This window comes from Sapajus apella, unplaced genomic scaffold (assembly GCF_009761245.1).
Source record: "Sapajus apella isolate SASKATOON/1434 unplaced genomic scaffold, GSC_monkey_1.0 scaffold2, whole genome shotgun sequence".
NCBI lineage: Eukaryota > Metazoa > Chordata > Mammalia > Primates > Cebidae > Sapajus > Sapajus apella.
In genome coordinates, this window is record NW_022436942.1 from 79,064,311 (window position 1) to 79,081,384 (window position 17,074).

The 17,074-nt window shown below is 38.7% G+C and overlaps 1 protein-coding gene across 3 annotated transcripts in view; it reads right to left on the reverse strand.

The window, feature by feature from the left end:
- SPPL3 (signal peptide peptidase like 3) overlaps positions 1-17,074 on the reverse strand; it is a 155,080-nt gene that overhangs the window by 39,992 nt on the left and 98,014 nt on the right. For all 3 annotated transcript variants that reach the window (XM_032241980.1, XM_032241989.1, XM_032241997.1), the window contains exon 2: positions 3,827-3,904. In XM_032241980.1, the coding sequence (XP_032097871.1) occupies positions 3,827-3,904 (78 nt within the window). The remainder of the gene's footprint in view (positions 1-3,826; positions 3,905-17,074) is intronic.

A 17,074-nucleotide genomic window follows, 5' to 3' on the forward strand; every position in this document is an offset into this window, starting at 1 on the left:
ATTTCTTAAAATGTAAGACTAAGAGTTACCATTAGACCCAGCAATTCTGCTACTAGGTATCTGCTTGAGAGCAATAAATACATTATGTCCACAAAGAAACCTGTACACAAATGTTCACCATAACATTATTCTTAACAGCCAAAAAACGAAACAACCCAAATGTCCATCAACCAATGAATGGAAAAACAAAAGAGAATATTATTCAGCAATAAAAAGAAATGAAAATACTGATAACATGCTATAACACAGATGAACTTCGAAAACATTATGCTAAGTGAAAGAAGTTAGTAACAAAAGGTCATATACTATATGACTCCACTTATATGAAAGGTCCAGAATAGGCAACTCTATAGAGGTTAAAAAGTAGGCTCATGGGCCGGGTGTGGTGGCTTGCGCCTGTAATCCAAGCACTTTGGGAGGCCAAGGCAAGCAGATCATGAGGCCAGGAGATCAAAACCATCCCAGCCAACACGCTGATCCATGTCTCTATTAAAAATACATTAGCTGGGCGTGGCGGCGCGCACCTGTAGTCCCAGCTACTTGGGAGGCTGAGGCAGGAGAATCGCTTGAACCAAGGAGGCAGAGGTAGCAGTGAGCCGAGACTGTGCTACTGCACTCCAGCCTGGGCAACAGAGTGAGACTCTGTCTGAAAAAAAAATAAAAAAAGTAGATTCACGGTTGCTGAGGGCTGGCAGGTAGGAAAACAGGAATGGGAATGACTGCTAACTGGTACAAATTTTCTTTGGGGATGATAATGTGCTAAAATTGGATTACAGTGATGGTTACACAATTTTGTAAATATACTAATTGTATACTTTAAGTGAGCAAACTTTATGGTCTCATATCTCAATACATGGACAAAAACGACAGGATCATCTCAAAAGAAGCATAAAAACACATGACAAAAATCCAATACCAATTCGTGATAAAACTCTCCATAAACTAGAAATAAGGGAAAATTTCCTCAACTCGATAAAGGGCATTTATGAAAAATGTGCAGCTAACTACATACTTAATGGAAAATGTTTTTCCCTGAAGATTAGGAACAGGGCAAGGATGGATGATGCCCATGGCAATTCTATTCAACATTGTACAATAAGGGAGAAAAAAAGGAAAAAGACAGTCTTTCAGAATTGAAAGTAGCAGGAAAACTGTCTTTATTTGCAAACTACATTATCCAATGTGCAGAAAATTCTAAGGAATCATAGACAAAAAACTACCAGCACTAATAAATGAGTTCAGCAAAGCTACAGTACATGAGGTCAATACACAAAAATCAATTGTAGTTCTACATACTTAGCAATGAACAATCCAAAAAGAAAAAAAAATTCCATCAAAAGTAACATCAAAAAGAAAAAAAATACTTAGGAATAAATTTAACAAAACAGTGCAAGCCTTGAAAATTACAAACACTACTAATAGAAATTAAAAAATATCTAAATGATGGAGACACGTTCCAGGTCCATGGGTTGAGTGAACATCATTAAGATTACCAATTTTCCTCAAACTGATCACAGATTCACAATGCCTATTGAAATTCCTGCAGGCTTTGTGTGTGTGTGTGTGTGTGTGTGGTAGAAATTGACCAGCTGAACCTAAAATTTATATGGAAATATAAAGGATTCAGAGAAGCCTTGAAAAATTTGAAAAAGAGCAACACTTACTTCAAAGGCTACAGCAATCAAAACATCAGCACTGGCATAAAAAGAGGCAAATAGACCAGAACAGAGAATGGGAGTGTACTGAATATCTTCACTTTTGTGGTTCTCTTGTAGATTATCCTTGCTTTTGTGGTAAATAGGGAGGTTAACCAGAGAAATCCTTTTCATCCATATAATTCTATGATACACTTATTACATAAAATTTTGTTTAAAACTTGCTCAATCCTAAAATGATATAGCCCTCCAGAAAAACAATACAGCAATATGTAGTAAGAGCAAGTTCATATGTCGAAGTATTTCCACTTCTGGATATTTATCTTGGTAATATAATTCAACAAAAGCAAATAATCCATAAAGCCATGATCACTGTAACAACCCACTTGTCCAACAAGAGTAGAATAAGATGAGTAACACAAAGAAATGTCAAATTACTAAAACAGCATGAAGATAATTTATAGAAAATATTTGGTGCAAAGAATCAGAATATAAATAATTTCAACATGAAAATGTATATAGTATATAAACATATGCCAAATGGAAGGTAATCTGCACTACTGAAAGTAGTTTTAGGGTTGTAAGAGTCTAAAGACAGTGCTTTTTGTGTGTTTAATTGCAGTCTTTTGAAATGTTAATGCATTGTATACTCAAAGGGGAAAAAAATCAGATACCAGGGTAGAGATGAAAAATATCAAGATCGCATTGATAAGGTTCTACATTCCTCTGGTTTGATTAATGGTTCCTGAGTGTGGTTATGAATCTAGAGTTCTCAACAGACATCTCAGTGATTAAAACTTTTATCAGTTTATACTGAAATTACCCACAGTATTTTACTAGTTCTACTCAGTATTGAGGTAAAGACCACAAGTCTGTGATTTTACAAAGTAGTCATTACAATTCAGATATAATACTGGATAGTTCAAAATCTTTATGCCTGAGTATTTCACTTATCCTTATTACTTCCTTTCAAGTTCTTAACTTGTAATTCCTCAAGCAGCATTTTTTGGTAAGTTTATCAGCCACTGAACTATTTGAATCATATAACCATTAAAGTTCCTCTCAACTGAGAATAGTGGAAAAAGGGAGTGTGTATCTAGTTTCCTGATTTTTCCTATTCCTATGACTGCCTGCTGGGATGAGAACCTCAGCATGATCTAGTCTCAGTATCTCCAAGGTTATCAGAGAGAATACCTGGTAATGCTACAACACACAACCCCATTAATAGTGGAATGAACCATATGAACTTGTTTCCGTGGGCCAAAATATTAATAGTTAATCATCAGCAATTTTGTATGGCTCAACCTTGGATGTCAAGCCTTTTTTTTCTTTTTTTTGAGACACAGTCTGGCTCTGTTGCCCAGGCTGGTGAGCAGCAACATGATTGTAGCTCATTGTATCCTCAATCTCCTGGGCTTAAAGTGATCCTTCTTCTTTCTGCCTCAGCCTCCTGAGCACCTGGGAACACAGGCACTACCACCATGCCTGGCTAATTTTTCTTTTTTTTTTTAATCTTTTTTGCAGAGATGTGGGTCTTGCTTTGTTGCCCAGGCTGGTCTTAAACTCCTGGACTCAAGCAATCCTCCTGCCTGAACCTCCCAAAGTGCTGGGATTATAGGCATATGCAACTGTGTCCAGCCAAAGATAAGAACTTTACTAGCAATCTGGGCACAATTTTACTTTGGTTTCTCTGGTCTTCGTAAGCCTACTAAAGCTTTGAGACTATACTTTGATTTTTGGTTAGAAAAAAACAAAACATGAAGTTTTCTCTTTGTCCTTTTATTATATGGATATTTGGTAGTATTTTTTTTTCATATTTCAAATTGTCCTTCCATTTAAACTCTTTGTTCCCTGTGAGAAACTAGAATCATTGCCAAAGACTCTCTCCTTAACCTTCTCAATAAAGAGTGCTTAGGTGATTATTTTCAGAACTAGCATTTTAAGCAATTAGTTTTTCTATGTTAGCATTAATATGCCAAAGTCATAAGCAAAACCAAGAAGTGTTTAACAGCAGCCAACTAAAGAACAAATACCAGAATTACCTATTCTAACTCAGCTCCTGCCGAAGTCCTGTTTTTCTTCACACAATAAGTTGTGGTACCAGCACTTTCAGAGCAATGCTTCCTTCTTCCACCACCAACTTAAATAAACCCCATTTGAGGACATCTTACCTGAAACTACCATAGACTATAAGAAGAATGGAAATCAGAAATGTAGACACTTGACTGGAATCCACCAGGGAATAGGCCCTAGAGAAATAAGAGGAAAAAAATTTAAGTCACATGCAGTGAGTCCTAACGGAGCTTACAGTCTAACGGAGTTCTATAAACCCCACTAAGCTTTGTTTTTATCTTTAAGAAGAAAATAGGTATAAATGAGCATTAACAAGATAACACAATTAAGATTTGCTAGTTTAACAGGAAGAATAAATTGACAGGTTTACAGCTATTATTAGTTACTACTTACAGCATGTAAAATGACATCTATGTAAAAATTCCATCTCTGTATATGTTTACAATATCCACCCCCAATTAAAAAATTATCAAAATATTGACCAAATCTGTGCCAATGGCAAAAAGTCTCAATAATTCCACTGTTATCCATTTGCATTTGAACCACTAAGAGTATTTTACTGGTTTTACTCAGTGATGAGGTAAAGCCTGCATCTCCTGAATTCCCCGTTTCCATTTTTCTAACTGCCTACTGGTTATCACCATCCACATGGCTTACAGGAGGTTCTTCAAAGTCAACAGGTCCAACACAAATATTCTGTCTTACCTGATCCTCTCAAGGAATGGTATTACCATCCCCTCAGCTGCCAAAGCTAAAAATCTGTTGCATTCTTGACAGCCCTTTGTTTCTCTTACTTCCACATCCCCAACTGCCCTATTTCTCCCAATTCCACTGCCAATGTGTTAGCTCCCTTCTATGGCTTGACTATTGGAAATCTTGTTTTAAAGTTTGTTTCCCTGAGTTCACCCTCCACATTACCCATTCTTATTTGTCAGGGATTTTCCTAAAACAAATATTTGTATTTAATACTGCCTACGTGCCAGGCCCTGTGCTAGCCACTGGGATATATAGTAATAAATAAGAGTGCCTTGGTCTCTGCCTAAATGTCTTTTCTAAATAAATGAATTCCACTCTAAAGAAAAGAAAAAAAAATTACATAACTGAATGAATATAGTAATGAAGAATGTTACAATGGAGAGAAACAGAAGTACAGGGTACTATGAGAATGTATATTAGGGGATCCAGTCTAAGAACAGGGAAGCTTTCTTTAGGGAGGAAGATGAATTAGAGAGATACAGGACACAATAAATAGGACCTGGTGATTGTTCATGGGAACGAAGAGAGGGAAGAATTGGCGGTGATCCCTAGGATTCTGCTTAGCTGGGTTTATACCATTTAGGGGGGAAATAAAAGGTAACACAGGAGGAACAGATTTTAAACTAAGGTTTGAATGTACTAAGGAGACTGCTGGATACTGAAACGGTTCTGAGCTGAATATGTATATACACTGAGAACTCATCACCTTCCACATGGCAACTGAAGCCATAGGTGTGTGTGAATGCCTCGCAGCAGTGAAAAGAGGACCTAGGATCAAGGCTTGAGAAACCTTGAAATTTAAAGATCAGGTAGAAGAAGGAACTGCAAAGAAACCAAGATGAAGTAGAGACAGAAAAGGAAAACCCAGGATAGCATGTTATTTCAGAAAGGCAGCAGAATTGAATGAGGCCTGAATTTAATCCCTTCTTCTCTACAACTTAGTAGCTAAGCCAGTTACTTAGCCTCTCTAAGCTTCAGCTTTTCATCTGTAAAATGGGGATAATGACAACATCCGCCTCAAAGAGTTGTTAAGGGATTAAATGAATTCATATAAAGAGCATAACGCATTAAATATTCAATTGACACTCACTGCATTAGGAGGGAGACATCGCCAACCATGAATGCTGCTGAGAGGTCAAGATAGACAACTGGAGTGGCCACTGAGTCAAGTGGTGAGATGGAGTCAGACTGAAACTAGCTGAGAAGTTAAAGCTGAGAAAATGGAGACAGTATTTTGAAAAGGGCAGGGAAGAGAATGGCAGCTGGAGGGTAAATGTCAAGATAAGGAAGGTCTTAAAACTTTTTTTTTTTTTTTTTGAGACAGAGTCTTGCTCTGTCATCCAGGCTGGAGTGCAGTGTTGTGACCTTGGATCACTGCAACCTCCACCTCACAGGTTCAAGCAATTCTTCTGCCTCAGACTCCTGAGTAGCTGAGATTACAGGCAAGTGCCAACATGCCAGCTCATTTTTGTATGTTTAGTAGAGATTGGGTTTCACCATATTGGCCAGGCTGGTCTTGAACTCCTGACCTCGTGATCCGCCCACCTTGGCCTCCCAAAGTGCTGGGATTACAGGTGTGAGCCACTGCGCCCAGGTCCATTTTCTTTTTTATTTTTTTATTTTTATTTTTTCCGAGATGGAGTTTCGCTCTTGTTACCCAGGCTGGAGTGCAATGGCGCGATCTCGGCTCACTGCAACCTCCGCCTCCTGGGTTCAGGCAATTCTCCTGCCTCAGCCTCCTGAGTAGCTGGGATTACAGGCACGCGCCACCATGCCCAGCTAATTTTTTGTATTTTTAGTAGAGACGGGGTTTCACTATGTTGACCAGGATGGTCTCGATCTCTTGACCTCGTGATCCACCCGCCTCGGCCTCCCAAAGTGCTGGGATTACAGGCGTGAGCCACCGCGCCCGGCCCCATTTTCTTTTTTAAAATGGGAGATGCTCAACCTTTTCTGATGCTGATTGGAAATTATCCCAGTGAGGAGAGAAAGACTGATGCGTACAGAGGAGGACATTACATTTCCTTTAATCGTTGTAAAAAACAAAACATATAATAAACTTTCATGACACACTGCTGTGGTCTACAATGGCATGCCTTTGGATCTTTATTTATTCATTCATTCATTTTTGAGACAGAGTTTCACTCTTGTTGCCCAGGCTGGAGTGCAATGGCACAATTTCGGCTCACTGCAACCTCCACCTCCTGGGTTCAAGCGATTCTCCTGCTTCAGCCTTCTGAATAGCTGGGACTACAGGTGCTCGCCACTATGCTCAGCTAATTTTTTGTATTTTTAGTAGCGATAGGGTTTCATCATGTTGGCCAAGATGGTCTTGAACTCCTGACCTCAGGTGATCTACCTGCCTCGGCCTCCCAAAGTGCTGGGATTAGAGGCGTGGGCCATCACGCCTGGCCTGGATTAAATTTTAAAAAACCAGCTCCTCCTCCCTGATAGATCTTCTGTGCTGTGTTGTAGTCTCTGAGTGACTGTAGTCAATGACTTTCTTCATAGTCTGTTTTTCTAGCTGAAGACTTGACCATGTACAAAATACCAGAGTGTGATTAAGGTTGCCAGTTCTCACTTCCATAACCTGGCAATGAGCATGTCCCCCAATGCAGAACTAAATGCCTGATTTCAGAAAAGTGTTCAGATGTTTAATGGTTCCCCTAACTGAAGTTTTGTTTTAGCTTTCGAATAAACCTATACAAGAAAATTTGGTTAAAGTTCACCCCTAATATTGTACATGGTATTTTATAGTTCATACTAAGATCTTAAAAAGTTCTAACAATTTTGCAAACTGTACCAAATATCACATAATCAGAGTTATATCTTATTTTATGACATTTGAAATTTCATATACTATTTTCAATTCAAACTATCATTATAAAAGCTTTTGTTGTTGTTTCTTTTTGGAGACAGGGTTTCACCTGTTGCCTAAGCTGGAGTGCAGTGGCATAATCTTGGCTCAGTGAAACCTCTGCTTCCTGGACTCAAAAGCAATCCTCCCACCTCAGCCTCCCGAGCAGCTAGGACTGCAGGTATGTGCCACCACACCCAGCTAATTGTTGTATTTTTTGTACAGGCAGGGTTTCACCATGTTGCTCAGGCTGGTCTTGAACTCTTGGGCTCAAGCAATCCACCCACCTCAGCCTCCAAAAGTGCCAGTATTACAGGCATGAGTCACTACGTGCCTGGCCTTATAAAACTTTTGCAAAAAGCCTTTTAACAAAAAGACATTATAAAATACAGAAAATGGATTTAAATAAATTATAGCCAATTTGCATTTTTAGAACTATCAATTTTTTAAAAAAATTATACAAATTTATGTTCACTGTGAAAACTAAAAAATGGGCAAGTATATAAAGCGAAGTACAGTGCCTCCCCCTTCCTCCTCTCTGCACTTCCATTCCCTAGGAGGAGACGTTGTTTACAGTTTGGTATGTGTATCCTTCCATACAAATCATGCGTACAGAACATACACACATTACAAAACAGGAAGCAAACATGTTCTCTTAAAACTTGTTCTTTTTAAAAACTCAACTATGCACCCAGGAGCTACTCTTTCCTCCTGCCTTCTCTTACTGGCCTTTATTGCAAAATTAAGATGTGAAAGCTTCACAAATACAGAAAGCACTTTTTTTTAAAATAAAGAATAGGAGCCAGATGTGGTGGCTCACGCCTGTAATCCCAACACTTTGGGAGGCTGGGCGGGTAGATCACAAGGTCAGGAGTTCGAGACCAGCCTGACCAATATGGTGAAACCCCATCTCTACTAAAAAATACAAAAATTAGCCAAGTGTGATGGCATGTGCCTGTATCCCAGCTACTCAGGAAGCTGAGGCAGGAGAACTGCTTGAACCTGGGAGGCAAAGATTGCAGTGAGCCGAGATCAGGCCACTGCACTCCAGTCTGGGCAACAGCGCAAGACTCCGTCTCAAAATAAATAAGTTTAAAAAAAGAAGAAATAGAAAACTTCCAGGTTCAATGAGTACAACTTTTAACCACTCATTGTCTCAACATTCTCATTTTGAGTCCTTAACGACAGCAATATCTCAATGTTTTACATGCTTTCATCTTATTTAACTTTCTAATTAGCAAGTTAGATTGTTGTTTCTACCACCTCAGTAGAAATAAATGGAGGCCTTTGCCCCTGCCTGCCTGCCTGCTCTTCTCTCTCTCTCTCTCTCTCTCTCTAACAAAGTCTAGCTCTGTTTCGTTTCATTTTCGGCTCACTGAAACTTCCACCTCCCTGGTTCAAGGAATTCTCCTGCCTCAGCCTCCCGAGTAGCTGGGATTACAGGCATGCGCTACCACACCCAGCTAATTTTTGTATTTTAGTAGAGACGGGGTTTCACCATGTTAGCCAGGATGGTCTCGATCTCATGACCTCATGATCCACCCACCTTAGCCTCCCAAAGTGCTGAGATTAAAGGCATGAGCCACCGCATCTGGCCTGCCTCTGTTTTTTTTTTTTTTTTTTTAAGAGACAGAGTCTCGCTCTGCATCCCAGGCTAGAGCACAGTGGCACGATCACAGCTCACTGCAGCCTTGAACTCAGAGGCTTAAGCAAACCTCCTACCTTAGCCTCCCTAGTAGGTGGGACTACAGGTGTGCCTGGCTAATTTTTTTGGTTTTAAATTTTGTAGTGACAAGGGGCTTGCTATGTTGCCCAGACTAGTGTTAAACTCCTAGCTTCAAGTGATCCTCCAGCCTTGTCCTCCCAAAGTGCTAAGATTTTAAGTGTGAGCCATGGCATCCAGCTCCATGCCTCCTTTTTTAGTCAATTTAATATTTAATGAAGGATGGGACACTGCTAACAACCTTTTATCAAAGGGAAAACCATGGAATCCCACAGGTAAAGATAATATACACATCACACTGGTGAACATTCAATCTCTTGTGAAATGACATTAGAAAAAAATGCATCTTGCACTTTAGCAGATGTACCCTAACAACTCCTATCTAGTCTAGGGGAATTACAAAAACATCAATATTGCGCCGGGCGCGGTGGCTCAAGCCTGTAATCCCAGCACTTTGGGAGGCCGAGGCGGGTGGATCACGAGGTCAAGAGATCGAGACCATCCTGGTCAACACGGTGAAACCCCGTCTCTACTAAAACTACAAAAAATTAGCTGGGCATGGTGGCGCGTGCCTGTAATCCCAGCTACTCAGGAGGCTGAGGCAGGAGAATTGCCTGAACCCAGGAGGCGGAGGTTGCAGTGAGCCGAGATCGTGCCATTGCACTCCAGCCTGGGTAACAAGAGCAAAACTCCATCTCAAAAAAAAAAAAAAAAAAATCAATATTGCACATCATATTACATTTTAGATGTATACAGAAATCAGTTTTGGAAAATAACATCTGTTTAACAAATGTGAACATGTTAGCAGAAACATTTTGATATCCGGCAACAACTTCGTAATGAAGTTTTCTTTTTCCTCATTTACCAGGGAAATTTCTGCCACTTGAACTCTCTAACTAGGGACTTCTTGGTGTAGATGCATTATATTTTATTAATTACCTAAGTTGAGATCATTACAGGTTGCCTTAGTCAAGTCCAAGGAGAAATGTGTACCCTTTACCGCTAAGTCTTTAAAAAGCCCTGGAGACAGAAGAAAATATTAGCTGATGCTAAGCCTAGGATATACTTAGAAACAAGTTCTTGTGGCTGGGCAAAGTGGTTCACGCCTATAATCCCAGCACTTTGGGAGACCAAGGCAGGTGGATTACTTGAGTCAGGAGTTCAAGACCAGCCTGGCCAACATGGTGAAACCCTGTTTCTAAAAAAAAAAAAATGAGCCAGGCACGGTGGCACATGCCTGTAGCCGCAGGTACTCGGGAGGCTGAGATAGAAGAATCACTTGAACTCAGGAGGCAGAGGTTGCAGTGAGCTGAGATCCTACCATTGCACTCCAGCGTAGGCACCAGAGCAAAACTTCATCTTAAAACAAACAAAACAACAACAAAAAAACGAAGTTCTTGCTCTGTTACTATTAATAGCTGTCTTAGCTAATAAATAATCTGCTGGGTCCACAATGTATTCTTGATCAGTAGTGACTATAAAGACAGAAAAACTAAAGTTTGAATGGAACATGAACTCGAATTACATAGAACTGTGCTGTTCAATACAGCAGCCACTAGCCATATGTGGCTATTTAAGTTAAAATTTCTTCAGTTGCACTGATTGCATTTCAAGTGTTCTACAGCTAGTGGCTACCATATCGGATGGCCAGATAAAGACATCTGTATTATCGTGAAAAGTTCTAGTGGAATGCACTGACATGCATCTCTACAGAAAGATACTCATGTTACATTTCAAAACTGGGGTTCTAGGCTTATGTTAGTGGTAATAGCAACAATACCTAACATTTTACTGAGCATTTAATTCTCACATCATTCTACTAGGTAAGTACTACATGTCTATAAGCCCTTATCCAAAAATAATACCTCGAGAACAAACATGATTCAGAATTTTTGGGAGTTTTACAAAGAAAACAACCCCATTGCAGTCTGGAGCAGTAACTGGTAATCAAATACTAATATTTCTGTAGTGAAACATGAATATTCACATTAAATAGGATAAATAAAGATTATAAATAGCCTCATATCAATTTAGGCCAGGTTTTTCTGCCAAATGAATTAGAGAAAACTCTGAGTTTTCATTTTGGGGTTTGGAGAACTGTTAATCGCTGAGATTATTACCATTTTTTAAGATCAAAAGCCAGATTGCACCTCTGATCTTAGGTGGCCTAATTCCAGAGTCTCCCAAATTGACTTCAATATCTACCCAAAACTGATTCTATCTGTAATTATACAGTAAATAGCTATGTAATCCTCCCTGGGCAATTCTTCGTATCTTTCTAATATCCATAAAATCCTCTGTGGGCCCAGATAAACTTGAAGGCCCAATTAATTTTTATTTTTCAAGGGTCTAGGTTTTGGCTGGGTGTGGTGGCTTACACCTGTATTCCTGGCATGGTGGCTCATGCCTGTAATCCTGGCACTCTGGGAGGCTGAGGTGGCAGGATTGCTTGAGCCCAGGAGTTCAAGACCAGCCTGGACAACAAAATGAGATGCCAACTCTATTTAAAAAAAAAAAAAAAAGAAAAGAAAAAAAACCCAGCCAGGCATGGTGGGGTACTCCTATAGTTCCAGCTACTTGGGAGGCTGAGGTAGGAGGATCCCCTGGGCTCACAAGTTTGAGGTTGCAGTGAGCTATGATCGTTGCCACTGCACTTCATTCAGCCTGGGTGATAGAGCAAGATCTCGTCTTAAAAAAAAAAAAAAAAAGCCTGTATTTTTATATTGTGTTTTGCTTTCAAAAAACAGAAATATTATCAAAAATACCCTTTCCATCTTTCATTTTGCTCATCACTGACATAACACAGGTAAATTGGCACTGCCAAAGATGATCCTGTTTCCAGGTGACTGAAACTGATATTTCCCCTTTTAATCTCCCAATATTTACAGATTTAAAAATGGCTTAATATAAATCTTACATTATACCAGCAGACATATATGCCATCATCTTACCTTGGCTAGCAACTCTGGTTGGTTTATTCAACCCATGGGAAATTCTTCTTGTGGGTCTGTTTAAAAACTGTGGCCAGCCCTAAGGCTAACTTACAAACTCTTCATTTTCTCTCTGCTAGACTGCTTTATCCAATATTTGTTTATGCCCTTGGTCTCCTGAAGTAGGCTCACTTTTCACCTACTCTACACACTCATAAAAATGAGCACAGAGCAGTTTCAAAAATGTCTAAAGGTTTTCACTGCTGGTAATGACAGGGAGGAAGAAGGTCCCTCTTGTATCATCCTCTATTCTGCTCTTTGCCCACACAAAGAATGAAAGCCTTCATCAGCACTTCAGAAATACACACAGATTTTACTACAGGAGCTGGGGTTTGGGGCTCTGGGGGAAGACTACGATAAATGGAGTAGGCAGGGAAGAAAAGGTATTCCAAGGAAAGATGGTGGGCAAGTCTGGCCAATAATAGGAAATCAATGCCCAACAATCTTATTTTACAGTCTCTCCCCATCCTACATCTCAGACTCTACCAAAGCATCAACAGAAATGTGTCATTCTTCAGGCCCTCCTCCTGAGGTGTCTGTTCCCAGAGGCTCTGGATGGACATGAAAGACAGGAACTACTCTATTCTGAGATAAAGGAATTCTTACTGAAACACAGAAAGAAACTAAATACATGCGTTTGAGACATGCCAAAATCAGGTTAGCCAAATGTATTGAAAACAGACTTGAAGACTGTCAAGTGATGTATCAGTACAGGCCAGCTGTTCAGTTGAAATATTTTATAAATTCATTATGAAGACCACTAATTCTTTAACTACATTCCTCCAAACCTTTACTTTAATAGATAAAGGGCTAAATGTCTCTCATATACAAGACTAAACTCTAAACCCTAAGGTTTTCAGAACCATGCTGGATTTTAGCAACTGCTTGACAGTTGAACATCTATTTCTAGCTGCTTTACCAGCAAGTGCTTATAACACATAGCCTGCTAAAAGTCATGCCAAACTGAGACACAGAGAGTACTGTTCTATGACGTGTTCTATGTGACAGCCTTCCAGCTATACAATGAAAGCATTCTTGTCCACCCCAAAACCAAGCAACTACTATTCTAACACTGCAGAGACATTGCCTTAGACCAGCACTTCTCAAACTTGGTGGTTGCAGAACAATTTACACTCTTAAAACTGAGGACTCCCAAAGAGCTTTAGTACGTGTGGGTTAGTGATATTTACTACATTAGAAATTAAAACCGAGAAAAAGTTAAAATGTTAATTTATATATAATAAAACCATTACATGTTAACATAAATAACATTTTTAAAAGGGCAAATATTTCCCAAACAAACAAAAACTGAGACAAGGGACATTCTTTACATGCCTGCAAACCTCTTTAGTGTCTAGCTTAAACGGAAGATAGCTGGATTCTCATATCGGCTTCTGCATTCTCTCTACCACCATATGTCGCATGAACTCAACTTAATGGGGAAAAAAATCCAGCTTTACACAGATAGTTGGAAAAGAAGGAGTACCTAATAGCCTTTTCAGATAACTATCAATATTCTTCTTTGATACCACATTAAATTCAACAAGTGGTGATTTCTTAAAGGTTTACTGCAATGTGGAATTTGAAACTACATCAACAGATTGTTTTGGATTTTACTATAGTACATTAAAATCCACTGGACTATCCTGAACTTTGTGTGAACCTGTTACCCATGGATGATTTTGTAACACGCATTGGTAATCTGGAAGGTACTGATTTGCTGAGTTTTGCCACTCTTCCAGATGTTGTCTCTTTTCATTATATAGTATCTGAAAAATCATGTTAGTATCATTCTTAGGGCTTATGGTAGTAAATACAAATTTTCAAAAATTATATTTTAACTTGAAAGCTCAAATTTTATCATTGGTAAAAACACTTTTTTTCCCTTTAAGTAACAGGCTCACTTTATTCGTTTTCGAGAAACTATCTCCCAAATATGTTCATCAGTCATTCTTTCAAGTAAAAATTGGAATTTTAAAAATTCCAATTTATAAAAAGTCTAGTTGAGTTAGCATCTCAAATGACTGCATAAGTGGTTTTCTCAAGCTAACCAATGGTACTTTGGTATACAGTAGAAGTGCTTTGTGGAAATTTTTAATGAATGTACTCAAGGGTTGAAACTTAACAGAAGAAATTTTTACTGCTTCATCAAGAATATTCTAAGTGTAAATGGCATGTGCCTGGTGGTGGAGAATACCATGATTACCAGTCCTGTCTGGTGCCGCTGCCTTGATTCAGGTGACGGTGCACCACTGCTTTGCCACCATGAGAAAAAAGGTGCAAAAATGAAAAAGACAATTAATGTTAGTAGTAGTATGAAAACGGTCTGACCCTATGGACCCCACGATAGGGTCTCAGGAATCTCCCATGGTCCATGAGCCACATTTTGGGAACTGCTGACCTTCTACCTTAACCCACAAGCTCTGGCTATGCAAACACCTTCTCACATGTAATTCGTACAGATCACGAAACACCAAAAGCTGTTAAAATTTTTTTGCTATCTAAAATTTCAGATTTAAAAATTATATGCAGCCGGGCGTGGTGACTCATGCCTGTACTTTGGGAGGCCGAGGCAGGTGGATCACGAGGTTAGGAGTTTGAGACAAGCCTGGCCAACACAGTGAAACCCTGTCTCTGAGGAAAAAAAAAAAAATGCAAAAAATGACTTGTATTCCATGCCTAAAGAAATGCTTGTTTTTCCCTTTATGGAAATATATTGAAATAGAACTCAATTTGTATCCTTATCTAAAAAAAAATTAGTCTAACATTATAACATTTGCAATAATTCTCTTCCACATTTCCCCATATTTTAAAGAAAAATATCCAAAGATGGATTCTAAGCTTAGTAACAGAATAGGTATCTTATTAAATACAAATTTAATACATTAAATTTAACCACTTATGTACAATGTACAAGTGGTAAATAAAATAGTTACTTGAGGCTGGGCTCAGTGGCTCACAGCTGTAATCCCAACACTTTGGGAGGCTGAGGCAGGAAGACTGCTTGAGCCTAGTAGTTCAAAAGACCTATCCAAGCAACATAGGGAGACCCCATCTCCACAAAAAAATCAAAATATTATCCCTGCATTATCACAAAATATTTCATGGAAAGAACATATATAAAATACACGTTAATATTTTATATTTTACCAAAACTAGTACAATGAAAAAATGATTACTTCCATCAGAGATACAAAATCTGCTGACTGAGCAAATTCATACAAAAGAAAGATATTAGTCTTCAAGGCAGTAAAGATAATCTGGAGTGATTTTCTTTTCAAATACATCTTATTGCCTAAGAAAGGATTTATGGGGGGAGTGGGGGGGTCAAACAGAAAGAAGACATTAAAGACTTTGATAGCAATATACTACTTTAACTTTTCCCTACAAATTATCTTCTAAGACGGGTTCTCACATTATAGTTTCAAAGCATGAGCATTTTATCATGATTTGAGCATACAACCAGCAACATACTGTGGCTGCTGTGTTAAACACTGCAGCCGGAAACAGCCCTATACTGGCTGTAACAAACATAAGGCAAGGGAAAAAATTAGGCAACTGGTTTCCTCAGACAAAGCCAATAGGTACAAGCTGGATAAAGTGGTTTATGCATTTTTATTTGGCCAAGGGACTCAGTTACAGAAAAAAATTATAACGCAGGTTTTGAAGATATCTTTGTATCACACAGTCCAAGACTGCTTTAGAACTTGTACAAAATAAATCTCCTTCAAAACTTGCAAAAATCTGTGTTAACATGCTGGTTGAAATTATCATTTCATATGAAAAATGCTACTGAATATCTACCCTCTCAGGATATGTGCTCACAAAACTTAATAAAGGCTAGGTATTTGCCCCAAATAATTGAAAGCAAGGACTCAAACATACTAGTACACCAATTTTCACAATGGCTTGAATAATGGGTTGTGAATAATGGGATGGGTTGGGTGGAAGCAACCCAAGTGTCTATCGGTGAATGAAATAAACAAAATGTGATACAGCCATCCCATCAAATTCAGCCTTAAAAAAGAAGAAAATTCTGATACATGCTGCAACATAAATGAACTTCAAAAACATGATGCCTTGTGAAATAAAACCAGAGACAAAACGACAAATATTGTTATAATTCTACTTCTATGATGGACCTAGATTAGGCAAATTCATAGGAAGAGAAAGCAGAATAGCAGATACCAGAACTGGAGAGAAGGGGAATGGGCAGTTTTTGTTTGATGCATTCACAGTTTCTGTTTGGGATGATGGAAAAGGTCTAGAAATAGTGGTGATGGTTGCACAGAACATGTGAATGTACTTAATGCTACTGAACTTTATACTTAGAAACAGTTCAATGGTAAATTTTAAATTGTATGTTATGTACATTTTACAATAACAATTTTTATAAAACTTTAGGAAATTTTTAAAACTACTCTTAATCTGTAACAGAACTGGTTTTTACTGTATCAGTTTCATTAAAAAGTTATTCCCTGCCATTTAATGCTGATGATAGATTTAGAAATGATTCTAGAAACAAAATCTTTTAAAAGCATCCATACAATTCCAAAATCTAGACTTGAAGAAGAAAATATCCAATGACTTAAAAAAATGAATGCTACAGATTGACATTTAGTTATTTCCAGGGGGCTAACTAACCTCTCCTAGCGACAAATCCAATTCTGTGGACAAGCAAACAGGAGCCTAACAGTTTAAATCATAGTTCATCCACTACTACTATCAGGACAAACTACAGTTTCTGTCTGGGATGACGAAAAAGTTGAAAAAGGAAAGTCTCTTGAGTCCCAGAGCAAGGAGGGATTTCTAAGACACACTGACTTTCAGTAGCAAATGTCCACTGCTCCTGGGGGCACACTTCTACCTGCATATGCTACGGTCACCTCAAATTCAATACATCTGTGTTTTTTTTTTTTTTTTTTTGAGACAGAGTCTCGCTCTGTCACCCAGGCTGGAGTGCAGTGGTGCCATCTCAGCTCACTGCAACCGCTGACTCTTGGATTCAAGAGATTTTCCT